Here is a 27,771-nt window from a genome sequence, read left to right as displayed (position 1 = left end):
ATGGAGGAGAGGAGAGGGAGTTAGAAATGGGGAAGCCGAAACAGGAGGTGGGGGGGGATAATCAGAGAGGTCAGAGTAGAGATGGGGAGACAGACATGGAGACAGGACAGAGACACACTGAACGAGAAGCCTAGAGAACAGAAGATTAGGGAACCGAAAGGGAAGGGCAGGTTGGAAACAGAGAGGGGGACCAGGCGACAGATGACGGGGAGCTGATGGGAAGAGATGCAGAGACATAGTGAAGGGGAGATGCAGACAGGTGTGCAGGCAGGTCACCCGGAGCTGGGTGAGAAAGATGGAGAGGCATAGGGGAAATTAAGAGGCAGAGACCCAGAGAAGGCCCTGCAAGGAGCCAGGGGCCGGGTTGGGGCTGGGTGCCCCTAGTATTTGCTCTGGGAATCTTTGCTGGTGGTGGAGACCCGGCCAGTGCTAGAGGCAGGGCCAGTGCTTGAGACTTGGCCTCTGCTGGACTCGAGGCCTCTACTTGATTCTGACTCAGGGCCTTTGCTCTCCGGGCCCCCAAAGCTCTCGTGGCCTCTGCTGGACCCCAAGTATCCAGTGGGCCCCAGGTAGCTGCTAGAGTTGGGGGATGTGAAGATCGCTCGGCCCTCAGTCGAGCCCTGGCTGGACATAAGTCCCCCTTTGACGGCTGTGGTGGAGTCAACGGTCGCGTGGCCTGCGCTGGAGCTGGGGTCCCTAAAGGTGACACGGCCGACATTGGAGCTGGTGGCGTGGCCTCCGCTGGACGCCAGGATGCTGCTAGCCCTGTGGCTCGTGAGGGAGCCGGGGACAGCGCTGGGGCTCTTGGGCAGCAGGGGCAGGCCGGAGCTGGCCTGGGTGCTGGAGAGGGTCACGCTCTGGGCGCTGTCCACCTTCGTGACGGCCTCAGCCAGCTGCTTCAGGTACTGACCCTTCGCCTGCTCCCGGGCCTCCAGCTGCGGGGGAGACGAGTTAGGGCCCCAGAGGAGGAAGAGCCGCCCCGCACCCGCGGGCACCCGTCCTCACCGACTTCACCACGTAGCTCAGCAGCTCCCCCTCGCTCAGCGGGTAGTCGTCGTTGGCCTCAAAGCCTGGGGGGTCCTCACTAAGGTGGGTGGAAGGCAGAAAGGGACTCTACTCCTCGACCTTCAGAAGGCCGATGGCACCTCATTGCTAGGCCCTGAGACCCTCAGCCGTGCGCCGGGCTCTGAGCGCCCTTTCCCCTTCGGGTCCACCCAGGGCCCCACTGAATGTCCCTGGAGCCCTTACTCCTTCTGATTCCCCCGAAGTACCCACTTCATCTTCTACTCCCCCCGCCCCCGAGCCCCACTCTCCCTCCAGTCCCAGGGGCCCGCCCACACCTGAAAACCCTCCCTTCCCTTGTCTCCTCTGCCCCCGTGGAAGCTCCCTGACCCTTGCCCTCTGGCTCACAGATTGTCAGGGGGCTGAGGTGGGGCCACTTTCTTGGGAAGATCCTCGGGGCTCTGGCCCAGCACCAGGAGGGCAGCGTTAGGCAAGCTGGCAGAGAGGCTGTTCTGGAGGGTGGAGAAGCCAGTGGTCTGCTCAGGCCCGTCTCCAAGGCCCCGGCACCCTGTCCCCCCTCTGCACCGTCTGCACCCCAACCTGGGTTTCGAGGAAGGCCTGCACCGTCAGGAGCTCCACCAGCCGCTTCTCTATGAGGCCCAGGAAGAGGCCTATGTCCCGGTCTCTCATGTGGATCTTGACCCCTAGGAGGTCATTGATGACCGTGCTGTCACACTGGGCCCTGGTGAAGAGGTGCTGGATATCTGGGGTCAGAGGGACAAGCCATCATGGATCCGGTGCCCATGGGGTGCCACCCTCTCTTCTCCTCAAGGCCCTGCTGCCCAAGCAAGGCTCAAAGATGCGAAGGGACTTGCCCAAGTTCAGACCCACCGGGTTCCAGATGACAGAGGGCAAAAAGCGAGGGAAGTCCAAGGAAAACGTGACAAGGGCACCTCCACACGGCCAGTCCTCTGCTCACGGCTCAGAATCACCCAGCTTCCACCCAACCCAGCGAGTCCACAGCTCAGGATGTGCGTCTACCAAAGAAACACACACACGTGCTCCACGGGAGAAAGCGGAGGAAATCCACAGCAGCACCAAGGCCGTGACCCGCTCTCACAGTTGGCCCGCTTGTATTTAGTTAACTGGTTATTGTGAATGAAATAAGATGCACCCATGACCTTGACAGAAATCTGCGCCCAGCCTGTGGCATCCCTACCACCCTCCCCTGCCTCCCCCACCTGAGCTGCAGGCTCATATTCAGTTTCCTCCTGGGGTCCCTCTCCGAACAGTCCGCAATACCGCTCACACTGAGGTCAAGCTCACCCCCCAGAGCAGTTCCTCCTCCCAGGTTCCGCACTGCACCCTCACCGGGCCAGACCCCTGGTGCCTCAGCCCTCACACCCCCGTAGCCCCTCAGCCCGACACCTCTGTGCTCCATCTCTCCCTCTCCATCCTCATCCCTCACCCTCCTATCCACCCCCCTCTCCTGCTCACAACCCTCCCAGGGCTCCCCAGCACCCCCAGGAAAAAGCCTCAGCCTGGCATCCGTTTAGGATCTGACCCTCTTCAACTCCCACCCACGCCCTCTCTGCACGAAGAACCTGCCTTCCTTGGATGCACCTCCGAGCCTTGGCCCCGCCTGCTGGGAGCATCCCCTCTCCCCAGTTTTTTGGTTAAATACTCATCCTTCAAAATCAGCCTCAAGCATCATGGCTCCCAGGAGACCTCCCCTGTGAGCCCAGCAGAGCCAATGTCATGGGCACAGGGCCCTGTGCCGAGAAGGAGCCCACGTTTGGTTTGATGCTCTGCTCTTGTCTCTTGAAATTCTTGCCAGTTTGTAAACAAGGGGCCCCGCATTTTCATTCTGCACTGGGCCCCCCAAATCCTGGTCCTGCACTCCACTCTGAGTTAAGGCATACCCTTCCTCATGCAGTGCCCAAGGTGTCCTCCCTCCCAGCCCCTGGGTTACGAGTATCCAGAGCCCGTGTCAGCTTCTTCCCGGCCCTCCCCCTGCCCGTCCTCACCACCTAGCACAGGGCTTGTCACCACAGTCCCTACAACAGAGGGAAAGAGGGTCTGCCAATACCTGAGCTCCGACCGCGCAGCGCGAGGTGGCCCTCCTTCTTGCTCCCCACCACCACTGCCACCTCCCAGTCTCTCTCCATCCCTCATCCCATCTAATTCTCATGCCGACCCTACAAACTAGGCACTGCCATTCCACTTCCGGAGGGGCTCCAACAGAGGAAACCACACACAAAAGTTCACAAATGGTGGAGCTGGGATTCACACCCAGGGCTGCCTGACTCTCATGGACTCCACACTGGAAGGATGAATGGATGATGGATGCAGGGTAGATGGATGGATGCAGGATGGCTGGATGAAGGATGGCTGGCTGGCTGAATGCAGAATGGATGATGGATGAGTGAATGGATGGTCGGGTGGATATGGGACAGACGACAAGGGAGTGCACAGAGTGGTCCGCGGAATGTCTCCGCGTGGCCGGCCCGGGCAGGCTCTCCGCCTGCTCATCGCATCCTTCCAGATGAAGAAGCCAGGGCGGGTGCTCACCGGTCTTGAGCTTCTCCAGCTGCCCGCGAAAGTTCTGGAAGCGGGCCTCCAGGTTCTCGGCCTCCGTGTGCACCTCGTCCACGCGCTGCTGCAACTCGGCCCGCTGCTGCTCTTGCCTGGAGCGACGGTCCTCCTCACTGCGGCGCCCGCTCTCCAAGGCCTCCTGCATCTACAGGGGCAGGGGCGCGACGTTGGGCCCAGCTCGGGAGGGGGCGCCAACGCGGGTGGAGGAGGGGAGGGGGAGGGGGAGGGGCGGGTCTCGCTCACCTCCTTGATCTCCTCCTGCAGACGCTCCAGCTCTGAGTTCTGCTCATTGATGAAATTGAACTCTGCGAAGTTCCGCTCCTCCACTGGGGGCGAGTCAGGAAAGGCAGCGTCCAGAGAGACAGAGACCAGCAAACAGAGAGACACACACAGAAAGGCAGAGAAAGAGATGTTGAGAAAGGCAACAAAGACACAGAGACAAAGAGAGACAGAGACGGAGAGATATAGGCAAAGAAATAGACACAGGGGCCAACAGAGAGAAATACAGGGCAAGGCAGAGCGACAGAAAGAGATAGCTACCGAGAGAAAGTCACAGAAATGCCGAGAGAGACACAGAGAAACAGAGAAGTGAGGGAGAGCAAACGGTAAAGGTGGGTAAAGAGAGAACATTAGACCCCGGGAGAAAGACAGCAACAGGGACACGGAGATAGGCACACAGAGGCTGAGGGTAAGATTCCCAGGGTGACCCGCAGGCCCAGGAATGAGGGAGGCGGAGGAGGGAGGGAACGGGGAAGGGGGAGACGGATGGGGGAGGCGGGAAGGCAGACACGCCAGGGAAATTGGACAGAAAGAAAAAGACGGAGATACACTCAGTGAGAACAGTGAGATGCAGACGGGTGGAGACACACAGAGAAGGAAGGGGTCAGTAGGCCCGAGACGGGGGTGGGAGAGAGACTGGGGAGAAGGGGGGGAGAGAGAGGGGCGGAGGCAGGGCGGACGGGAAGAGGCGAGTAGGGCGGAGCCTGATTCCTGGTCCCTCCAGCGCAGGTGGAGGAGTCCCCAGGGCCGAAGCGGAGGCCCTCGGTGACCGAGACAGAGCACAGTCTGCACTGGATTCCGGGGGGCTGGGCGCCGTGCTCCTGCCCCCCCTCCGCCCCGCCCTTTCCATCCCCACCCCCTACCCCCAGGGACTCACACTCCAGGTACTTCTCCACCAGCAAGTCCGGGTCGCTCTCCCCGGTCAGCTGGGACAGTTTCTTCAGGGCGTCCTCGTAGCGCAGCACCAGCTTCTCCTGGGAGGTCTTCCGGAGGCCTTCGGCCACCTCCCGGGCTGGGGGGTGAGGGGGCAGTGAGGTCGGCGTCCGGGGCGGCCACCAGGGCGGAGGGGCCTGGCTGGGCACGCTGGTGGGGAGGAGGCAACAACACCGCAGCCGCGCAGACCCCGCCCCTCCAGCCCCGCCCTCCGGCCGGCCCCGCCCCGCGGCGAGACATGGAGCGAGCCGCTCCGCCCCTCCCCTGGCCCGGCCTGCTGCAGGCAGAGGTGGCGGCCCCGGCCTCACCCCGTTGCTCGCGCTTCTCCACGACGGCGGGATCCGGCTGCCGATCGCTGTTCTTGAGTTTGAGGAAGCGGTGCAGCTGCTCCAAGTGCGCGATCTGCCGCTGCAAGACCTGCACCTCCGTGTCGTTCTGGGCCACCTCCTTCTCTGCCCTCTCCCGCAGCATGCCTAGCTTGGCCTTCGCCTCCTCCCTGGGAGGGGTGGGGGTTTAGACCCGGGTCGGGGAGATTGGAGGTTGGATTTGGGTTCATCCTGGGGCCCAGGGAGGGGCGGGGTCAGCCTTGGGTTGGAGGGTGAATGGGGCAGGGTCAGTCTTGAGTCACAGGGATGCGTGGGGTCATCCTGGGGTTGGGGGTGGTGGTGGATGGGGCACAGTCAGCCTGGGGTCTCAGGGATGGGACAGAATCAGGTTGCCGTTACCCTATGGTCACAAAAGGCAGAAAATTGTCTAGGTTCCTAGAGGTGGGTCAGGATGGGGTTATGGGGCAGAGTCAGGGGGCTCACTCACTGAAACTCCCCTGGCCTGCTTGGCCGAAGGTGGAGCTTTTAAGCTTTTAAACGTAGTGCAGCCCACTGTCAACTCAGAGTGCCCCAAGCCTACTTCACAGGTCACAGGATCAAAGGTCAGAGGGTCATTAGGTTGGGAGAAGAGCAGGTCAGTCGCCTCAGCTCCCTGCCCGTGGACCAATCTAGCTCCCCTTTCCACACCTTTGCCAACCTTGGTTGCCTCGACTCAGGGCACTAGCTTCTTGCTCTGTTCAAATTCCTCTGAGGCTTACTCAGGTCAGTCCTCCTTGGTGGGAGTCCTCTCCTGGCACCCACCAGCCCTAGCCCCCGGCGACCCCTCTAGCAGCCCCTCAGGGATTAGGACTCACAGTTCTTTCTGTGCCTTGGGCTTCAGGTCAACAGAAAGGCCAGGAAGAGGGAACCCAACTTCCCAAGAGCCTGGCCCTGCAGGAGATGCTCTAAAGCAGCACGCCATAAGTCCCCACAGCAGCCCATGAGGTAGATACCATTACTGTTGCCATGTCACAGTAGAGGAAACTGAGGCTCAGAGAGGGGAAGTGACCTGCCCAGGTCAGCCAGCAAGGAAGCACTGGAGACACTGGCTGGTCTGACAGAAGTGTTGGTCCTGACAGCTGCCCCCTGCCTTTAACGGAAACCACCCTATCTTTGCACCCGGCTAGGCTGCCCACTGCAGTCAGCTGGAGGATTGTTGGCAGAGGCTAGATCCTGGTGATGCAAAGACAGGCCAGCAGGCCATCACCTGTGGGACGTGGCAGAAAAGATGAGCCGGGCCAGTCAGATTCTCTCCTCAGAATCTGAATTGGGAAATGCTAAGAAGGGGACAGCGGGAAGCCGAAGCTAAAAGGGTGTATAGAGAGAAGCCACAAAAGGTCATGTTACAAAGGCCAAGTTAGGAAGAAGCCAGAGCTATGCGTGAACAGAAGCCATGAGTCAAGGCTCTGAAGGGGTCATGGAGGACCACAGGTAACAAATTACAGAATCAGCCATAAAAAGGCATGACGTACTGAGAGATGCTACAACGTGGGTGAACCTTAAAAGCACTGCACTGAGTGAAAGGAACCAGACACAAAAGGACACGTTGTATGATTCCATTTGCATGAAACAGAAAGGTAAATTTACGGAAAGGCAGATGTATAGGTAAATCGTTGAGACAGGAAGGAGACTAGTGGTTGCCAGGACGTTGGGGAAGAGGGAAAGAGAGAATAACCGCTTAATGGTTACAGGTCTCCTTTGGGGGTGATGAAAACAGAAGTGATGATTGCACAACATTACCAATGTACTAAATGCCACTGAATGGTACATTTTAAAATAGTGAATTTGGGGACTTCCCTGGTGGCGCAATGGTTAGGAATCCGCCAGCAAATGCAGGGGACACGGGTTCAAGCCCTGGTCCAGGAAGATCCCACATGCAGTGGAGCAACTAAGCCCGTGCGCCACAACTACTGAGCCTGTGCTCTACAGCCCGCGTGGCACAGCTACTGAAACCCGTGTGCCTAAAGCCCGTGCTCCACAGCTAGAGAAGCCACCACAGTGAGAAGCCCGGGCACTACAACGAAGAGCAGCCCCTGCTCGCCGCAACTAGAGAAAGCCCGCGCACCGCAACGAAGACCCAACGCAGCCAAAAATAAATAAATAAATAAAATTTTAAAAGGTGAATTTTATGTGCATCTTAACTCAAAGGAAGGAAGGAAGAAGGAAAGAAAGACAGAAGAAGGGAAGGAAAGGCGGAAAGAGAGAGGAAGAAGGAAGGAAGGGAGGGAGGGAGGAAGGACGGAAAGAAAGAAAGAAAAGAAAGGAGGAGGGCTTCCCTGGTGGCTCAGTGGTTGAGAGTCCGCCTGCCGATGCAGGGGACGTGAGTTCGTGCCCTGGTCCGGGAAGATCCCACATGCCACAAAGCGGCTGGGCCCATGAGCCATGGCCGCTGAGCCTGTGCGTCCGGAGCCTGTGCTCCACAACGGGAGAGGCCACAACAGTGACAGGCCCGTGTACCGCAAAAAAAAAAGAGGAACAAAGAAAGAAAGATCACAGAAACCCTAAGGTAGATTTGGACTATAACCGATGTCATGAGGAATCATGAACCATGATAAGCAGAAGTCATGTGGTAGAAACAAGACACTGAATAGAAGGTAAGAAACCACTTGGAGCAAGAGAACAGGGCTGAAGCTCAGAAAGGAGCAGAGATGGGATAAGAGAGAGCATGGAACCCAGGAGAGCCCAGAGGCAGAGAGAGACGTCCATGAGCAGAGCAGCTGGGGCTTCTAGACGCCACACAACATGATCCTTTACCTGAAGGTGGCTTGAGAGAATCTCTGTCCCTTTCACCCAATACTGACAAATAGCAATCTAATTACAGTCATTCACTGATGCTTCCTACGACCTGGCCCCCTGCTATGTGCACTTACTTAAGTCTCTCTATTTTTTTTTAATATTTGTTTATTTTTGCCGGTGTTGGGCCTTAGCTGCAGCACACAGGCTTCTCTCTAGCTGTGGTGCTTGGGCTTCGTTGCCCCGAGGCATGTGGGATCTTAGTTCCTCGACCAGAGATCGAACCCACATCCCCTGCATTGGGAGGCAGATTCTCAACTACTGGACCACCCGGGAAGTCCCTTAAGTCTCTTTATTTATTTATTTGCCTACACCCTGTGGCTTGTGGGATCTCAGTGCCCGGACCAGGGATTGAACCAGGGCCATGGCAGTGCAAGTGTGGAATCCTAACCATTGGACCGCCAGGGAGTTCCCCTTAAGCCTTTCTACATCCCTATGTGCTACATGCCGTTAACAGACTTGGGTTAAAGAGGTTAATTCATACACCCAAGGAGAGGGACCTTGCCCGAGAAGCTGGGAAATCAGTGGAGGTGGGAGAGAAAGGGGCACCTTATAAAAAAAAAAAAAGGATGTTCTGACAATCTATTTCTTGAGTTTGGAACCTTCCCACCACTTCCTTAAGAAAATGCATGGAATGAGTCATCTAGGATGCCTCCAGGGGCCCTACCTGATGGTGTAGGCAGAGGTGGAGGAGACCATGAGGGTCCTGACCGTGTCCCGCAGGAGCTGCAACTCCTGCCAAGAGAACAAAACAGATACCACTTCTAACACCCTCATCCCTGGACAGCCCTCCTTTAAGCCCCACATTTCCCCAATAAGAAGTGAGGCTCCTGGGCCTTAGAAACTTGGACCTTCCTCATTAGCGGCAATCGGTGAAAGGGATTTTAAACAGGTACCAAGTGAAAGGAAAGCCAGATTGACGAGCAGGAAGCAACAAAGACCCAACACAGCCAAAAACAAATAAATAAATAAGGACTGCAGTGAAACATCCAACCCAGAATATTCCTAAGAGTGCTGACCTAACTTTGTGGTGGGGGTCAGAAATTTGTGTGAATTTCATGATTGTGACCACGCTAATCTGTTTTCTAGTCCTATGGAAGTGTCTTTGCAGAGTTATGCGTAAAAGGGTTATTTCAGGAGAAAGACAAGAGGAAATTATATATATATATATATATATATATAGTACATATACATAATGTGTATATATGTATTAATGTATATAAACATATACACACATACACATACATATATAATGTGTGTGTACATTAATGTAATACGTCCATACATATATATGTATGTATAAATACATGCGTATGTGTGCACCGGCACACACACGACACATAAACACATACACTCTTGTAACAAGAAACCTAGGATGGATAACCAGAAACTATGGGGGTTGAATGGGAACGAAGTGGAAGAGATGGTGAGGAAATGATGTTTCTGTGGCTTACCTTTTGGCATAGTTTTGATTTGGGAACCACTGTCGACGGTTTACATATTCATAAAGAAAATTAAATCAACAAGGATAGGGGAGAGAACTAAAACCAAATACAAACAGAGGCAAGTGAACCTAACTGTATTTCAAACAAAGAACAGAACCACAAAGAAGACCAAAACAATAGGAACTAATCCCAGTGACTTCTGAATACAATAATGTGAGATAGATAAATAGATAGATAGATACCCATGCCCTCAGAGAACAAAACGATCTGCAAACAAATCTTGAACGCTCGGGTTCAGGGGGTGTTAGTACAGCTATAGCAATTCTGAACCTCTCTTATGTGTTTTGTAGGACTGAACAAGTGAGTACGTATATAAACGCTGTTGGGAGCCAAGGTTCCCGCTGTGGGGAAGAAAAAGATAAAATAGGGAAGGTTCAGGAATAACCCAGGGGTGATGGATTGGAATGAGAGGCACCGACATGAACTCACAATTTTAAAATATGTGCGTGTGTTTCCTAGCTCCAGAGAAAGGGTCCCAAGGCAGGGACACCCCAGTAGCAGTGAGGACTCCTAGTGCCTGTAATTTGGTTTCTCGGCACCAAGAGAAGAAGAAGCAGGACTCCCCACTAGGAAGAATCAAGACTCCATGGAGAAATGCTAACTTGAGAGTTAAGGCTGATCAAGTACGAGCAAATCTGGACTATCTTCCTGTACCAGAAAGTAAGGAAGTTTTCAAAAAAAAAAACAAAACAGATGGGCTTGTCAGAAGGACAGAGAAGCCAGCTTGAGGGGGCTCCCACCAGCCGAATCTGAGACAATGTGAACATCGTGGTGAGCACTATGGATTATAACCCAGAGAATAAAGTAAGAATACATGAATGCTTCCTGATAACCCATAAATATACTTAAGAAGTTCTTCCTTAAGTAAAATGCCATCTTATCAATGAAGAAGAAATGAGAGAGAAGAATCACCATTTGGTAGCCATTACAATAATAATGATTCAGGCAAAAGTCATTAAGGGATGCTAGAACAATTGCGTGAAAATGTATCAGGGAACAGGATATTTACGTGGTCTCAAAGAACCTCCCCGGACTCAGTCATTACAAAGAGGAAAACTCTATATTGGAGAAACCTGGCTGACCAAGGTCAACGTTACTAGTTATGGGACAAACTTACATTATGTGCCTACTGACATAATGCCCGCAAACGACACAATACCACCTGTGTGATATTCCACCAAAAATGCACAACTTGAATCTAATCATGGAGAGAGATCAGATCAATCCACATTGAGGGATGTCACACAGCACAACTGGCCTGGATGCTTCCAAAATGTCAAAGTCATGGAGACAAAGAAGGGCCGAGGGGGACTTCCCTAGTGGCGCAGTGGTTAGGAATCCACCTGCCAATGCAGGGGACACGGGTTTGATCTCTGGTCTGGGAAGATCCCACACGCCGCGGAGCGACTAAGCCAGCAAGCCACAACTACTGAGCCTGTGCTCTAGAGCCCACGAGCCACAACTACTGAGCCCGTGTGCCACACCTACTGAAGACTGCGTGCCTAGAGCCCATGCTCCACAACAAGAGAAGCCATCACAATGAGAAGCCTTCATGCTTCAACGAAGACCCAACGCAGCCAAAAAAAAAAAGAAGGGCCGAGGGACTGTTCCAGATGAATGAGGCCAGGACAACCAAATGCAATGTGGGATCCTGGCCCAGAGCCTGGAGCAAGATAATTAAATTAGCTATAAAGGACATTGTTGGAACAATCATGAACTTTAAATATGGACTGCTTAGAATTGTAACAATGTTCAGTGCCCTTGGGTAAGGGCACTTTGTTTATATAAGAAAATGGTCTTGTGCTTAGGAAATACACACTGAAGTTCTTAGGACCATAATGCCTGCATCGTACTCTCAAATAGTTCGGCAGTTGTGATAATAAATTATTTTCAGGGAAACTAATTACACACACACGGAGACAGACAGAGAGTAAATTTGGCAAATTATCAATCTTGGTGAAGGATATATAGTTCTTTGTACTATTCCTGCACCTTTTCTGCAAATTTGAAATTATTTCAAAGGAAAACTTAAAGAAAGAGAGAGGGAGAGAATAAAGGAAGGAAGGGAGGTGAAAGGAGGGAGGGAGGATTCTTCAAAGGTTATTGAGAAACCCATGGAATGTAAATGGTCCTGCCTGCGCCTTGGTGGCCCTGGGTGATAACACTCAAAGTGCCATCTCTGCTTTCTGCAAATCTCAGTGAGGCTGCTTTCTTTGCTGGGGGTAGCCTGGAACATTCTCAGGTGTCCATTCCCTCCGGACTAAAGTATACCTATGGCTCCGGGCGATTCCGTACTTGAGGCCCGAGTGTTGGAGAAAGTAGGGTGACTCTTGCATCCTCCCCTGCACTCCAGCTGGGCCAAGGGGTCCTGGGCTTCAGGGCCACTGACCTTCTGCAGCTTGCGGTCCACATTCAGATACCGGTTCCTCTCGATCTGCAGGAGATCCAGCTCCTCCCGCAAGGTTGCATTCCGAACCAGCTGGTTGTCAAAGCGACAGGTGACCTGGAATGGGGGTGGTGGTGTGGGAGAGGATGCCAAGCGTCTGTCTGAGGCCTGGCCTGCCTCCCTCTTCCATTCTCAGCCGAGAAGGGGGCACTTGTCAGGTAGGGGGCCCATTCCCAATTTGGGGGCTCTGAGAGCATTGCCACCCCCCCCAAGACCCAAGCACCAGTCTCCTTTCCTGGGAGACCCTCCATCCCTCTAGGATCTTGTCTCCTAACCCCACTTAGGGAACCCACTATTTTAGGCCACTCTGCATCCAGGAATCTGGTCCACCGTTTCTAAAACTTGACTCCCATGCTCAGTTCTTCCCCCAAGAGTTCAGGTCGGGAGACAGCCGAGAGGCTGACCCTCACCCTGTCCAACTGGTCTTCAAGGATCTTAATCCTTCGCTGGCTCTTGACCTTCTGATCCAGGATGCATCCCGAGGCCTTGACATCCTTCCCATGGGCAAAGATCCGGCTCTCCCATTCCTGGATCTGGAAGAAAGAACATGGGGCCTATTTGTTGACTGAATGCGGGAGAGATTGAGGGAATGAGGGAGATGAGAGGGAGGGTGAGTGACTGAGCGTGGTTGACATCTGCGGTCCTTGTGGCCCCAGCCGTCTGCTGTACCCCTCTTCTGAGGTGAGTACCCAACCTTCCACGTGGATCTGACTTCCAACCATAACGAGCCGCCCTGCTGGCCACATGACCCAGGTCCAAACAATCCATTTAGAGATGGACGTGTGACCCAAGCTGAGCCAGCCTGAATCCTTTCCTGATATTTTGGGAGAAATGTGTGATCTGGATGGATGCGACGCCACACACAGTAGACAAAGTGGAGACAAGAGCCTGAGAATGAGACAGGCTGGGACCTGGGACCCTTTGCTGCAGTGCCTGCACCTGGACAAACGTCTCCTCGGGCAACAAAATACAAAGGAACTATAAGGGACTAAAAATAACTGCGTGCATGTGCAGTTAGGGCAAATTCTGGACAAGAATGTACAAAAAGACCAAAAAAACCCAGCTGCCACTTCTGAAGAGTCAGGACCAAAAAAAGGGGTTCGGGAGCAAAAGCAAGGTCCTACGTGTGCCCCCTGCAGTACACCACCAGAGGGGTGGGCAAGATACCTAAGCCACTCCTCTGGCCCAACCCGTGGACACACCCCTACTGTCACCCCATAGAAGGGACAAGCTCGCCTCACCTCTGGGAGCAAGCAAGGGAACCTGTTACTTGTTTTCACTCCAGTAAACAAGGGGCCCCAGTAAAGGCCTGTCTGAATTTCTTGTCTGGCCTCTAACCAATTTCTTTTTTTTTATTTTATTTTTTTGCGGTACGCGGGCCTCTCACCGTTGTGGCCTCTCCCGTTGCGGAGCACAGGCTCCAGACGCGCAGGCTCAGCGGCCATGGCTCACGGGCCCAGCCGCTCCGCGCACGTGGGATCTTCCTGGACCGGGGCACGAACCCGCGTCTCCTGCATCGGCAGGCGGACTCTCAACCACTGTGCCACCAGGGAAGCCCAATCAATTTCTATTGACTGGGGAAGGCCAAGAATCCCGGTCTATACCAAGAGGAGGGGAAGATAAGCCCTGATGCCTGAAACCAACTTCCAACCTGCCCTTCTCATTCCCGTATTCATCTTGACTTGTTTGGGGTATGCTGTCTTCCCAACTAGATTGGAAACTCCACGAGGGCGGATTTTTAGCTTTTCTGTGCTTGACAAAGAGTTGGCATGCAACAAAACATGCAGACTAAATGAATAAATGAATCGCTTGATACCGTGTTTCCCGATTTGTGCAGCCCTATGGGTTGAACTGAGTCCCCTGTAAATCCGTATGTTGAAGTGCTAATCCCCAGAACCTCAGAATGTGACCTTATTTGGAGACAGGGTTTTTACAGAAGTAATCAAGTTAAAATGAGGTCACTGGGTTGGGCCCTAATTCTACACGACTGGCGTCTTTATAAAAAAGGGGAAATTTGAACAGACATGCCAACAGGGAGAATGCCAGATGAAGGTGAAGGCAGATGTGGAATCTTAAAACTATAACAAACTAGTGAAAATAACAAAAAGAAGCAGACTCACAGATATAGAGAACAAACTAGTGGTCACCAGTGCAGGGGGAGAGGTAATATAGGGGTGGGGAGTGGGGGGTACAAAGGATTGGGTGTGAAATAGGCTATAAGGATGTATTGTACAACACGGGGGATATAGCCAATATTTTGTAATAACTGCAAATTGAGTATAACCTTTAAAATTGTATTACAACATTTTTTAAAAGAAAAAAAGATGAACGCAGAGATTGGAATGATGCTTCTACACACAAAGGAATGCCAAAGATTGCCAGCAAACCACCAGAAGCTAGGCAAGATGCACAGAACAGATTCTCACAGCCCTTAAAAGGAACCAACCCTGCCGACATCATGATTTTGGACTTCTGGCCTCCAGAACTGTGTGACAATAAATTTCTGTAGTATAAGCCACGCAAAGAAATGAATACATGCGCCAAGGCACCCCAGAGCATTGCGGCAAAGTCAAAGGGGCAACCACGGGGATATTTTAAAATTTGAGGGAGACACATTGACATTGGTCAGATGCCACATGAACCTGGAGCTCAAGGTAGTTCCCAGGTTCAACATGAGACGGTGCTACATTCCTTTTGATGATGTCCCATCTTTCTTTGTTGTTGTTTTGTTTTTTGGGGTTTTTTTTAACCACGCCACATAGCATATGGGATTTTAGTTCCCCGACCAAGGATTGAACCAGTGTCCCTTGCAGTGGAGGCGCAGAGTTATAACCACTGGACCACCAGGGAAGTCCAATGTCACATCTTTCTTTCTTTTTTTTTTTTAATATTTATTTAGGCTGCCCCGGGTCAGTTTCAGCACGCGGGATCTTCACTGTGGTATGTTTCTAGTTGCGAGATGCGGACTCTTAGTTGCAGCATGCGTTGTGGGATCTAGTTCCCCGACCAGGGATCGAACCCAGCCCCCCTGCATTGGGAGTGCAGAGTTTTACCCACTGAACCACTAGGGAAATCCAATGTCACATCTTTCTGAAACTGAGTTTTTAGCAGTTGCTGTGATAAAAATCAAATACCCCAAAACGGTACCATTGGAGGAAACTAAGCAAAGCGTACAAGGACTCTCTCTGTATTATTTCTTCAAACCACAGGTGAATCTACGATTACCCCAGTAAAATTTTCAATTAAAAAAAAAAGCAAGTACTGCACAGAAATCAGGGTGGAATGAGAGTGGTGAGTCCACTCTGACTCCAAGATCTGAAAAGTTGCAAAGTGGCCAATAGGCACAAACGTGCCACAGGTAATTGAGGTTTTTAAAAACGAAACACAATTTTTTTCAATTTATGTATATTATTTTTCCAAATGGTTTCTACGTTGTTAGGATGCAAACATTTATTGGGTTGTTTGGTCCAAACTGCTATAATAGAGCTGTTAGCAGTGCAATACTGGGGCCCTCTTGGACAGCTCTTGAGAGCTGATGGTTACATTTTCAGGAATTACATGAGTTAAATTGTTGGTAGTTTGAAATTGACCATTATATTTGTTTTCCATTTCTGCAGAAAAATTACAGTCGCCCTTCAGTATCCACAGGGGATTAGTTCCAGGACTCCCCTCAGATACCAAAATCCAAAAATGCTCAAGTCCCTTACATAAAATGGCATAGTATTTGCACATAACCTACACACAACCTCCTGTATACTTTAAATCATGGCTAGATTACTTATAATACCTAATACAATGTAAATATTATGTAAGTAGTTGTAAATACAGTGTAACTGCTATGTAAATAGTTGCTGGCCCCCAAAATTCAAGTTTAACCTTTTGGAAATTTCTGGAATTTCTTTTTTTTAAAAATATTTCCCATCCTTGGTTTGTTGAATCCACATATACAGAACCCGTAGATATGGAGGGCCAACTGTACCACAAACCCTGTGGCTTAAAACAACACCCATTTATTATCTTGAAGTTTCCACGGGTCAGGAACGTGACACAGCTCAGCTGGAACCTCTGCTCAGGACTCACAAAGCTGCAATCAAGGGGTCACCAGGGCCACGGTCTCATCCAGGACTCATCACGTGGTTGATGGCAGAATTCAGTTCCTTGTGGTTGCAGGACTGAGGCCCTCAGCTCCTAGGAGCCCCCAGATGTTTCCTGCCATGTGGCCCTCTCCACAGCATGGCAGCTTCTTCAGTCTACTATGGTGCAGTATTAAATAGCACAACCGGGCTTCCCTGGTGGTGCAGTGGTTAAGAATCTGCCTGCCAGTGCAGGGGACACAGGTTCGAGCCCGGGTCCAGGAAGATCCCACATGCCGCGGAGCAACTAAACCCGTGCACCACAACTACTGAGCCCGCGTGCCACACCTACTGATGCCCACGCGCCTAGAGCCCGTGCTCCGCAACGAGAAGCCCCTGCAGTGAGAAGCCTGCGGACCGCAACAAAGAGTAGCTCCCGCTCGCCGCAACTAGAGAAAGCCCATGTGCAGCAACAAGACCCAACACAGCCAAAAAATTATAAATAAATAAATAGCATAACCTCATCAAGGGAGGGACAACCCATCACCTGTGCCAAATTCTGCCGTCACAAGTTCTGCTGCCACTGAAGGGGAGGGGATTCTATAAGGGTGTGACTCACTGGGGGTCATGATAGGGTATGTTCACCTCAGCCTAGATGAGAACGTTGATGTTATGAAAATCAGAAAATGCTCATTGTAAATCAACTATACTCTAATATAAAATTTTTTTAAAAAGAAAATGCTACATATCAGGGTGCTTTCCCCCGCTAATTGCTGGTTTCCCAGCACACCCCTGTTAGATGTTTCTTTGGGGGCTAAAAAATTTACTAAGAAATTAAGGGCTCCAGGAACAAAGAAAGTTTAGGTGAGATAGGCTGGGACCCGGGACCCTTTACTGGAGTGCTTGTACTTGGACCTGGACAAACGTCTCCTCCAGCAACAGAATACAAAGAAACTATAAGAGACTAAAAATAACTGCATGCACGTGCAATCAGTGGGGCAATTATGAACAATAAGACAAAAAATGGCCACAAACCAACTGCCACTTCTGAGGTGCTGGGAGCAAAAGCAGGGTACAGCTCTTGATGCCCGCACACAGCACCATCAAGGGGGTGGGCAGACCGCCTAAGCTTCGCCTCCTGCCCAACCTACCCATTCACCCTACCCTCACCCCATTTAAGGAACAAGTTCACCCCACGCTTTGGGGAGCAAGCAAGGGAACCTGTTACTTGTTTTCGCTCCCTCATCCCAGACCAGAATTCCTGGTCTGGCCTCTTATCAATTTCTATCGATTAAAGGGTCCAGTCTTGGGAATTCCCTGGCGGTCCAGTGGTTAGGACTCGGTACTTTCACTGCCGTGGCCTGGGTTCAATCTTTGGTTGGGGAACTAAGATCCCGCAAGCCGCGTGGCACAGCTTAAACAAAAAAGCAAACAGATAATATGCAGTTTAAAAAATAAATAAATAAAAAATGAAGATTCCAATATTTGGCCACTGAAAAAGCTTGTGCAGTGTTGGGGGAAAAAAAAGAGTCCAAGGATCCGAGTCAATAACATAGGTAGTTCAAGAAATTCTTCCCAAGATTAGAAAACACTCTCCTTCAATTTTTAAAAGTATTCAAATTTTGCTCTTTACATTTAAGTACCTAACCTAACTAGACTTGATGTTTTCAGATGATGTGAGGTAGGAAATTTTTTCTCAGCTTTGTTGAGGTATAAATGACACACAATAAAGCTGCACATATTTAAAGCAGACAATTCGGTAAGTTTGACATAATCGAAGGAGTGAACATACCAATCACCCCCAAAGTTTCCTCTTTGTCATTCCCCCTGCCACTTCCTTCCTGCAGCTCCCCGCTCCCATGCAGTAACCCAGTTAGGCCAGTTTGCATTTCCTAGAGTTTTATTTTATTTTTTTAACTTTTATTTTTTTATTTTTTTGCGGTATGCGGGCCTCTCACTGTTGTAGCTTCTCCCGTTGCGGAGCACAGGCTCCGGACGCACAGGCTCAGCGGCCACGGCTCACGGGCCTAGCCGCTCCGCGGCATGTGGGATCTTCCCGGACTGGGGCACGAACCCGTTGTCCCCTGCATCGGCAGGCGGACTCTCAACCACTGAGCCACCAGGGAAGCCCTCTAGAGTTTTAGCTTAATGGGATCACATAGTATATACTCTTTTTTTGAGGGGAGGAGTTTAGCTTCTTTCACTCATAACAATTATTTTGAGATTCATCTAAGTCTTTGGGTATATCAATAGCCCATTCCTTTTTTTTTCTTTAAATTTATTTTATTTATTTATTTTTGGCTGCGTTGGGTCTCCGTTGCTGCACACGGGCTTTCTCTAGTTGTGGCGAGCAAGGGCTACTCTTTGTTGAGGTGCACGGGCTTCTCATTGCGGTGGCTTCTCTTGCTGTGGAGCACGGGCTCTAGGCGCGCGGACTTCAGTAGTTGTGGCACGTGGGCTCAGCAGTTGTGGCTCATGGGCTCTAGAATGCAGGCCCAGTAGTTGTGGTGCACGGGCTAAGTTGCTCCGCAGCATGTGAGATCTTCCCGGACCAGGGCTCAAACCCGTGTCCCCTGTCCTGGCAGGCGGATTCTTAACCACTACACCACCAGGGAAGCCCTACCCTAGCCCATTCCTTTTGACTGCTGAGTAGTATTCCACTGTATGGATGTACCACAATTTGTTTATCCATTCACCTGTTGGTGGACATTTGGGTTGTTTCTGTTTTGAATTTTACCAATAAAACTGTTATGAACATTCACGTACAAGTTGCTGTAGGAACATGTGCTTTCTTTTTCCTAGGGTAAATACTTAGGAGCGGAAATGGCTGAATCATACGTTTAGTGGACGTTTGATTCTTTAAAAACTGCCAAACTATTTTCCAAAGTGGTTGTCCCATTTACATTCCCACCAGCAGGGTGTGAACGTTCCAGTTTCTCCACATCCTCACCAACAGTTGGTAAGGTCAGTCTTTTAAATTTTAGCCATTCTAATAAGTGTGTAGAAGTAGCTTGTGATTTTAATTTGCATTCCCCTAATGACTAATATTTCTACGTGCTTGCTTCCACGTTATATATATTTGGTGAAGTGTGTGTTCAAGTCTTTTTGCCCATTTTTCCTATTAGGTCGTCTGTTTTCTTATTGAGTTTAAAAGTACTTAATATATTCTGGATATAAGTTCTTTGTCAGGTACAGGCTTTGCAAATATTTTCTCCCCATGTAGGACTTGTCTTTTCATTCTCTGAACAGACCCTTTTAAGGAGGAGAAGTTTAAAAATTTTATGAAATCCAATTTATCAGTTTTTCCTTTTATGGATCATGCTTTTGGTGTTGCATCTAAGAAATCTTTGCCTAACCTAAGCTCACAAAGATTTTCTCCTACACTTCTTTCTAGAAGTTTTATAGTTTTAGGTTTTACATTTACGTCTATGATGGGTAACATCTTTTTTTCCTTAAAAAATGTTATTGTACACAGAAAAGTGCATAGATCACATATGTACAGTTTATTATATATTTTAAAAGTGAACATCCTTGAACCACCACCCAGGTCAAGAACTAGAATACTGACAGCACTGCAATCTAATCATTACCATCTTCCCCTCCACAGAGGTACCACTCTCCTGTCTGTGTTAGTTTCCACTGCTGCTGTAATAAAATACCACAAATTTACTGCCTTAAAACAAAACAAATTTATTATCTTACAGTTCTGGAGATCAGAAGTTGGAAATCAGTCTTACTGGGTTAAAAATCAAGGCGTCAGCTGGGCTGTATTTCTCCTGAAGGTTCCAGTGGAGAATTCATTCCTTGCCTTTTCCAGTTTCTAGAGGTTGGATTCCTTGGCTTACGGCCACTCCAACCTCTGCTTCTGTTGTTACATCTCCTCTCTCCATAATCACATCGTCTCCTCTGACCCTGACCTTCCTGCCTCTCTCTTATAAGGACCCTTGTGAGTAAATTGGGCCCATTCAGATAATCCAGCATAACCTACCCAACTCAAAATCTGCAGTCGTCACGGGGTCCAGAGATGATGACATGGACATCTTCGGGGAGTCATTAATCTGCTTGCCCTACTTCCTTAAGTGAAATTCTTTATAGTTTTATCACCCAGGTATAAACCCCCTAAACAAAAGTTTGGCTTGGCCCGGTTTTGAATTTTATGTAAATGAAATAATGCTGTCTATTTTATGCATTGCTTCCTTCAAATGTTTGTGAGATTCATCCACAAACATTTAATTGTAATTTTTTATTGTTGTATACTATGTCATTATAAGAATATACTACATGGGACTTCCATGGTGGTCCAGTGGTAGGACTCCGGGCTCCTAATGCGGGAGCCCAGGTTTGATCCCTGGTGAGGGAACTAGATCCCGCATGCATGCCACAACTAAGAGTCCGCATGCCACGACTAAGAGTCTGAATGCTGCAACTAAGAAGTCCGCACGCCACAACTAAAAAAAGATCCTGCATGCTGCAACTAAGACCCGGCTCAGCGAAAATATTTTTCAAAAAGAGAATATACTACAATTTATTTATTCATTCAAATATTCATGAACATTTGGGTTATTTCCAATTTGGAGCTAGATGATATGAATAATGCATCTATCAACATTGTTTTCATGAGTCCTGGTTCCAGGGTATAGACTCAGAAGTGGAATTGTTGGGTGGGAGGATGGGTTACTGACAAATCTAAACCATTTTCTACTGGGAAATGACTTTGGTTTACTTCCTTCTAACACCGTTTCCATGGAAACATACTGGGCTAATGTAAATACGGAACGCCAGCTGTGTTCCCAGACAACAATGCTGATTACAAAAATGGCCCCTGATTGGTGAACGATATCAGATTGGAAGGATTATGAGTGGACTCAGAGACCCCAAAGGCCTACATGACCAGGACTGAATAGAAAACTGGTTTCTCTGTGGGGTGTTTCTTACAATGGAATACATTCCTTGTGGGGTCTTAGAAGCTGCCCTGATGATCTGTTACAAGAGGTGGCTCATGTTGTATATAAAACTTCCCTATGCCAGGGCGAGCAACACCCACCCGTACAGTATCATCCAACTGAACATGCTGAGAAGCAGCCCCTGGACGCTCAAGGAAGATGTACTGGATGCTGTTGTGCAAAGATGCTGTTGTTTCTTGTCCTCTTTCCTTCTACAGAGTTAAGTGAACCTGGTGCCAAGTGACAGCCTATTGGATCCTGTGAGTGTGATGGTCAGGTAGAGCCCAAGACTGCTTCTGGTGACCGTCCATGCGGAGTAGATGCAACCCCAGATCGCAGGGTATGTCTCTCTTCAAATTTAATAGATAATGGGGGGAAAAAACCTTTTCAGGATACTCATGACAATTTAGACTCCCACCAACTGGTGGGGTCTTAGCAACCAACACTTCATAAGGGTTCTCACCGTTCCTTCTTTCCCCAGCACTTGGTATTTTTGGACACTAATTTTTGAAAATCTGGTGAGTGTGTAATGATACCTCCTTATGGCTTTCATTTGCCTTTCTCTGAATACTGATGAGTAATAATTCTTCCATTCATTGGACATCTGAATTTCTTACTTGGTGATGTGCCCACTCAAGTCCTTCGACTGTTTTTATTTCTTTAATTTTTTTATTTTTTAAATTAATTAATTTATTTTTGGCTGCATTGGGTCTTTGTTGCTGTACTTTCTCTAGTTGCGGTGAGCGGGGGTTACTCTTCGTTGAAGAGCACAGGCTCTAGGTGGGTGGGCTTCAGTAGCTGTGGCACGCGGGCTTCAGTAGTTGTGGCTCGCAAGCTTAGTTGCTCTGCAGCATGTGGGATCTTCCTGGACCAGGGCTCAAACCCGCGTCCCCTGCATTGGTAGGAGGATTCTTAACCACTGTGCCACCTGGGAAGCCTTCCTTTGACTGTTTTTAAGTTGAGCTGACTCTTTAATGATTTGTAAGAGATCCTTATATGTCCTTGACGCTAGGTTCTTTGTCAGCTATGTCTTACAAATAACCTTCAGTACTGTGACTTAGTTTGCACGCTCTATGGTTCTTTTGGTGAACAGGAGTTACTAATTTTAAAGTCATGGAATGTATCAATCTTTTCCTTTAAAAGTAGAGATTTCTGTACCTTAAGAAATGTTCTGCACTTTCACACATTTAGACCTTTGATCCATCTGGAATTAGTTTTGGGGACAGTGAGAGGTAAGTGTCTGGTTTCATCTTACAGTATGGATATCCAATTTTCACAGCACCATTATTAGAATCCTCCTTTTCCCATTTCTTGAAGTCAAATATCAAGTGTCCACATATGCATAGGTCTCAGCCCAGTCTCTCTATTCTGTCCCATTATCCCACTTGATTAGCCCTGCATCAATTATAAGAGATTTATTTATTTATGTCGCATCATGCGGCATGTGGGATCTTAGTCCCCCAACCAGGGATCGAACCCGTGCCCCCTGCATTGGGAGCATGGAGTCTTAACCACTGGACCGCCAGGGAAGTCCCATAAGACCTTTTTAATAAATCTTGATAATTGATAGAGCAAATCCTTCCACATTGTTCTTCTTTTAAGTAAATTTTAGTCATCTTGTCCACTGCACTTCTCTATAAACCTTAGAATCTCTTTATCAATTCCATCCATTAAAAATTAAAACTTGTAGGGCTTCCCTGGTGGCGCTAGTGGTTGAGAGTCCGCCTGCCGATGCAGGGGACTCGGGTTCGTGCCCCGGTGCGGGAAGATCCCACATGCCGCGGAGCGGCTGGGCCCGTGAGCCATGGCCGCTGAGCCTGCGCGTCCGGAGCCTGTGCTCCGCAACGGGAGAGGCCACAACAGTGAGAGGCCCGTGTACCGCAAGAAGAAAAATAATAAATAAATAAATAAAATAAATAAAAACTTTTAGTGTTTTGTAGAGATTACATTGATTCTATAAATCAATTTGGAGATCTGACATTTTACAACACTAACTCTTCCAATCCATGAATATGGTATATTTCTACATTAAATTCTTCTTGATTATCCCTCAATAAACTTTTACAATTTACTCTATCGAGGTCTTGCACACTTTTGTTAGATGCCTTCCTAGGTACTTCTTTTGACTATTATAAATTTGTCTTTTCTTCTTCTATTTTCTAATAGCTATTGCTAACACATGGAAATATTAATTTTGTATCCAGCCACATTGTTAAAATACCTTGTTAAGAATACCTTGTTAAAATACATTGTTAAAATACCTTGTCTCTTAGTACGTTGAAGTTACAATGACACAATCTGACTTCCAATGTTTCTTTTGAGAAATCAGTTGTCAGTCTAACTGTGGCTCCTTTGAAAGTAATGCCTTTTAAAAGTTTTCTGGCTGCTTGTATATTTTGGAAATTTCCGTATGTCCTGCATAAGCATGGCTTTTTTGTTCATCCTGTTTTGGACTCTAAGGCATCCTTGAATCTGTGGATTCACTCTTTCATTGTTTCTGGAAAGTTCTCAGATATTATCCTGTCACACATTACCTCTGTCCCGTTCTCTTTCTGTTCTTCTGAAACTTTTATTAGACAACTGTTAAACCTTCTCACTAGATCTGCAATTGTCTTGACCACCCTTCCACGTTTCTCATCTTTTTGTCTCTCTGTGCAAGATTCTGGGTGATTTCTTTGGAACAAATTCTTTCTTCAGTTTTTTGGGGGTTTTTTTTGGCTGCGTTGGGTCTTCGTTGCTGCGCACAGAGTTTCTTTAGTTGTAGCGAGTGGGGGCTACTCTTCGTTGCGGTGCGCGGGCTTCTCATTGCAGTGGCCGCTCTTGCTGCAGAGCATGGGCTCTAGTGTGCGGGCTTCAATAGTTGCAGCATGCGTGCTCAGTAGTCGTGGCGCACGGGCTTAGCTGCTCTGTGGCATGTGGGATCTTCCCAGACCAGGGCTTGAACCCAAGTCCCCTGCATTGGCAGGAGGATTCCTTTTTTTTTTTTTTGCGGTACACAGGCCTCTCACTGTTGTGGCCTCTCCCGTTGCAGAGCACAGGCTCCGGACGCGCAGGCTCAGCGGCCATGGCTCACGGGCCCAGCCGCTCCGCGGCATATGGGATCCTCCCGGACCGGGGCACGAACCCGTGTCCCCTGCATCGGCAGGCAGACTCTCAACCACTGCACCACCAGGGAAGTCCCTTTCTTTGGCTTTTATTTGACTTATTGTCTATCTCCCCAGTAGAATGTAAACCACATGAGAGCAGACTCCTGTCTGTTTTGTTGACTACTGTGTCTTCAACACCTAGAACAGTACCTGGCACTTAGTAGGCACTCAACAAATATTTGTTGAATGAATGACTATCACCAGACAACTACATCCTTTCTTGAACTCATGAGGAACTTTACAGAGCTATATTCAGAGGATCCACCTGACCTACAGTTCTCCATAATCAAGTTTCTTAGGGCAAAGGAATCCATGGAGTCAAGATAATAAGATCATCCCGGTTGGACCTGTCTCTGGTGAGTTCCCATGAAAGACTAAGGAAAGCCAGCTCCGGCAGCCAACACACTACACACATGTACTACCATGAAACAGCCAAAATTTTGAGGTGTGTAAATCAGACAGAATTCAGCTTCCAAAAGGCAGCTCAGGGTGATACTGAGAGCTGGACAAACGGACTGATTGAAAGTCAAATGTAATAAAACTACAGAACATGTAGTAGACAGAAAAATGCCCCTCACCCTCCTGCCCAGATGTCCACATCTAAATCCCTGGACCTTGTGAATATGTCACTTGAAGTGGCAAAAAGGACTGTATCTGTGTGTTTATGAACTGTGTCACAATGAGTTGTGGTCCTAAAAACTGAAAAGAACACTGGCCTAGAAAAGTCACATTGTTTGCAGGGCCAAATAACAAGGTCTTGAAGCAAATAGGAAAAATCTGTCTAGGGAATTCCCTGGTGGTCCAGTGGTTAGGACTCCGTGCTTCCACTGCAGGGGGCACGGGTTCGATCTCCGGTCAGGGAACTAAGGTCCCGCATACCACACGGCACAGCCAGGAAAAAAAAAAAAAAAAATCTGTCTAGGGAATTCCCTGGTGGTCCAGTGGTTAGGACTCCGTGCTTCCACTGCAGGGGGCACGGGTTCGATCTCCGGTCAGGGAACTAAGGTCCCGCATACCACACGGCACAGCCAGGAAAAAAAAAAAAAAAATCTGTCTAGACTCTGCTGAGTTACCCACATCCTCTTTTTGCAGATGAAGAAACTACAGCCCAGAGAGGTGAAGACTTGCCCATGGTCACACAGCGCTGATGTGCCAGGACCAGGATTCTAATGCAGGTTTCACTGACTCCAGAAGGTGAATCTTTCCCCCTTAACCACCTTTTTTGAAGGTGTGGGGCTGTGCTAAGCACTAAGTACTCATATTCCTACCGGAGCCTGAACACAACTCCCCCAGGGAGATGCTTTCAATAACCCCATTTTTCAGATGAGGAAGGTAAGGCTCAAAGAGGTTATGACACATGCTCCTAAGTAAGATCCACCAAGTCTGGTCTCAGAACCCACCTGCCTGTCCAGGGTTCTGGTCTGCTCCTGCAGCTCCTTGACCTCAGCCTGCGCCCGGACCCGGCACTTGAGCAGGTGACCCATGTTTTCCAGCCTCTTGCTGTCCTGCTGCCGCGTGACCTGGCTCTGGGCAATGCTGATCTGGACCTGCAGCTTGTTCCGCACCCCTTCCAGGCGCTGAATCTCCTCACTGCCCAGGCAGGGAAGTGGAGGGGAAGCCAGAAAGGGGCAGAGCTCGGCCTCACTAAAGTCCAGACACACTGGGCCTTCCTTCCCCCGTCAGCCCCAGGAGGAAGCCAGCACCCACCTCCTCAACAGCCCCGCCCCAGCTCCAGGGCCCCAGGTGCTCGGCTCACAGTTGCTTGTTGATGCGCTGGTGGACCTCCTTGCTGTAGGCTCGCCTTTCACCCTCCATCACTTTGCATTGCCGCTGCAGTCTGCTCAGCTCCCAATCCACTGAGGTGGGACCAGGCCAGGGAGGGACTCCATAGGAATCCAGGTTCCAGCCCCTCCCTCCCCAGCACCTAGGAATTCTGGCTCCCTGAGGGTCTCACAAACTTCACCTGAACTGCAGACCCAGTTCCCAACACCACTCTAGGGCTGCACCTCAGTTCCTGTATCCCTCAAGCTTCCTCATCCCTTCACACTTCCTGTACCCCAAGCCGACCTTCGCATTTTTCCCCTAAACCCACTCCTACCCGGGGCTTGGGCACACATGTTTCCCCACTAGAGGGCACTCCTGGGAGGACTCACAGTCCTCAGGGACCAGAAGCACAGGACCTGGAACTTGGGAAAGCTGAGGACAGGTGCCAAGACCCCCAGGGCACCATTGCTGTTCCCTCCCTCCCCTTCAGCCCACTGCCCAGCCTTCCTCAGCCCCACCTCCCGCCTCCTCGCTCTCAGCCCATCCCCCTGGCTCAGGCCTCATCCTCCCCTTTCTGGACCGTCACCCCATCACCCCAGCCTCCTCCCTAACCTCCTGGCCTCCCCTCACAGCTCCAGAGGGTCTTTTTATACCTAGAGCTGTCACAGGCCTCCCTGGCGCGCCAGCATCTCCAGGACAAAGTCCCAGCTCTTCACCCTGGTGTTCAAGGGCCCACAAACCCAACCCTACCCACCCCTCTGGTCTCTTCCACTAGCTCCCCAACTCTCACGGCCCAGTGGTTCTCATCCAGGAGCAATTGTGCCCCCTTAAAGACATATGGCCATGTCTAAAGACACTTTTGATTGTATGGTGCGGGGGCAGGTTGGGGGGTGCTACTGACATGAAGTGGGTAGAGGCCAGGGATGCACTGAGCATCCTCCACCACGCAGGACAGTCCCCCGGACAGCAAGGAATGATCTGACATCTGACCCCAAGGGTCAACAATGTGGAGACTGAGAAAGCTTGCTCTGGTCATATGCTGTTCTCTCTGCGGAAACACTCGTCCCTTCCTTCTCCTGTTGGTAATTCCTGAGAGAAGTTCTGGGCCCCGCTCAAACTTCTGCAGTAAGTCTTCCCGGCCGTTCCACTCCCCAGGCTTGGCCCGCCCATCTGCCCGGCTCCACCTCCATTCTGGAGCCTGTGCGTTTCCCCACTAGAGGGCGCTCCTGAAGTCCCTCCCTGTCCCCAGTGCCTTGCTGCACAGGACCTGAAACGTGGGAAAACCGGGAAAAGAATGAATGAAATAAAGAATGTACGAATTACCCGTTCCCTCCAGGAAGGCCTCGCTTCCATCCTCGGAACGAGCGCTCCCAGCAGAGAGTCCTAAAGGCATCTTGGCCAAAGAGCGTGGGGCTCCTGTAGGGGTGGCACAGGACCCCTTCAGACGGCGAGCAGGAGAGGGCTATAGGAGGAGGGCGGGCGACGAACAGCGAGGGACTCGGAATTGGAAGAGAGTGACCCCAGAACTAGCTCTGGCCTTTCTTTGAGTCTCAATTTCTCCAGTGGGTTGGAGTGAGACACCTCTAGGGTCTCTTCCCATGCCTCTCCCGACCTCCCACCTCTCACATTCTGTCTTGCGTCGCGGCTCTGACTCTGGCGGGGCGTCTTCTAGGCTCTCGGTATCTCCGAGGCGGGACTGTTTGGGGAGGGGGCACAGAGGAGGGGGAAATCCCCCCAACCCCGTCGGCTGAGGGGAGTGAGGCCTGGTCCCTACCTGCTGGGCTGGAGTGCCTGACATGTCCTGGATGCTCCAAGCTCACTGTTGTGGTCTGGTTACTGGGGAGATGAGGGGCCAATGAGGCCTGAGGACAGCAGCCGGGGAGGGACCAAGGCCACCGAAGAAAGCCGTGGGAGGGGAGACTGGGGA

General features: G+C 50.1%; 1 protein-coding gene across 1 annotated transcript; it reads right to left on the bottom strand.

The window, feature by feature from the left end:
• Window positions 1-380: 380 nt before the first annotated feature.
• Window positions 381-27,237, bottom strand: ODAD1 (outer dynein arm docking complex subunit 1). The gene is made up of 14 exons (XM_065898276.1): window positions 27,168-27,237; window positions 25,837-25,936; window positions 25,481-25,670; window positions 12,329-12,451; window positions 11,862-11,975; window positions 8,635-8,702; window positions 5,118-5,305; window positions 4,754-4,888; window positions 3,841-3,923; window positions 3,574-3,742; window positions 1,603-1,766; window positions 1,411-1,514; window positions 1,006-1,084; window positions 381-935 (listed from the first exon to the last, which is right to left on the bottom strand). The coding sequence occupies exons 1-14, from the start codon at window positions 27,235-27,237 to the stop codon at window positions 381-383; spliced, it is 2,142 nt and encodes a 713-aa protein (XP_065754348.1).
• Between the last annotated feature and the right edge of the window lie 534 nt (window positions 27,238-27,771).

The sequence above is a fragment of the Phocoena phocoena genome, chromosome 20, assembly GCF_963924675.1.
Source record: "Phocoena phocoena chromosome 20, mPhoPho1.1, whole genome shotgun sequence".
Lineage (NCBI taxonomy): Eukaryota > Metazoa > Chordata > Mammalia > Artiodactyla > Phocoenidae > Phocoena > Phocoena phocoena.
The sequence above is the reverse complement of the archived record's forward strand: the minus strand, read 5'-3'. Positions and strand labels throughout refer to the sequence as shown.

Coding starts and splice junctions, on each gene's coding strand:
- ODAD1 (XM_065898276.1), bottom strand. CDS start 27,237: ATGCCTTTAGGACTCTCTGCTGGGAGCGCTCGTTCCGAGGATGGAAGC. Junction 3,743..3,840: donor TGCAGGAGGAGATCAAGGAG/GTGAGCGAGACC, acceptor CTGCCCCTGTAG/ATGCAGGAGGCCTTGGAGAG. Junction 1,085..1,410: donor CCTCAGCCCCCTGACAATCT/GTGAGCCAGAGG, acceptor CACCCACCTTAG/TGAGGACCCCCCAGGCTTTG.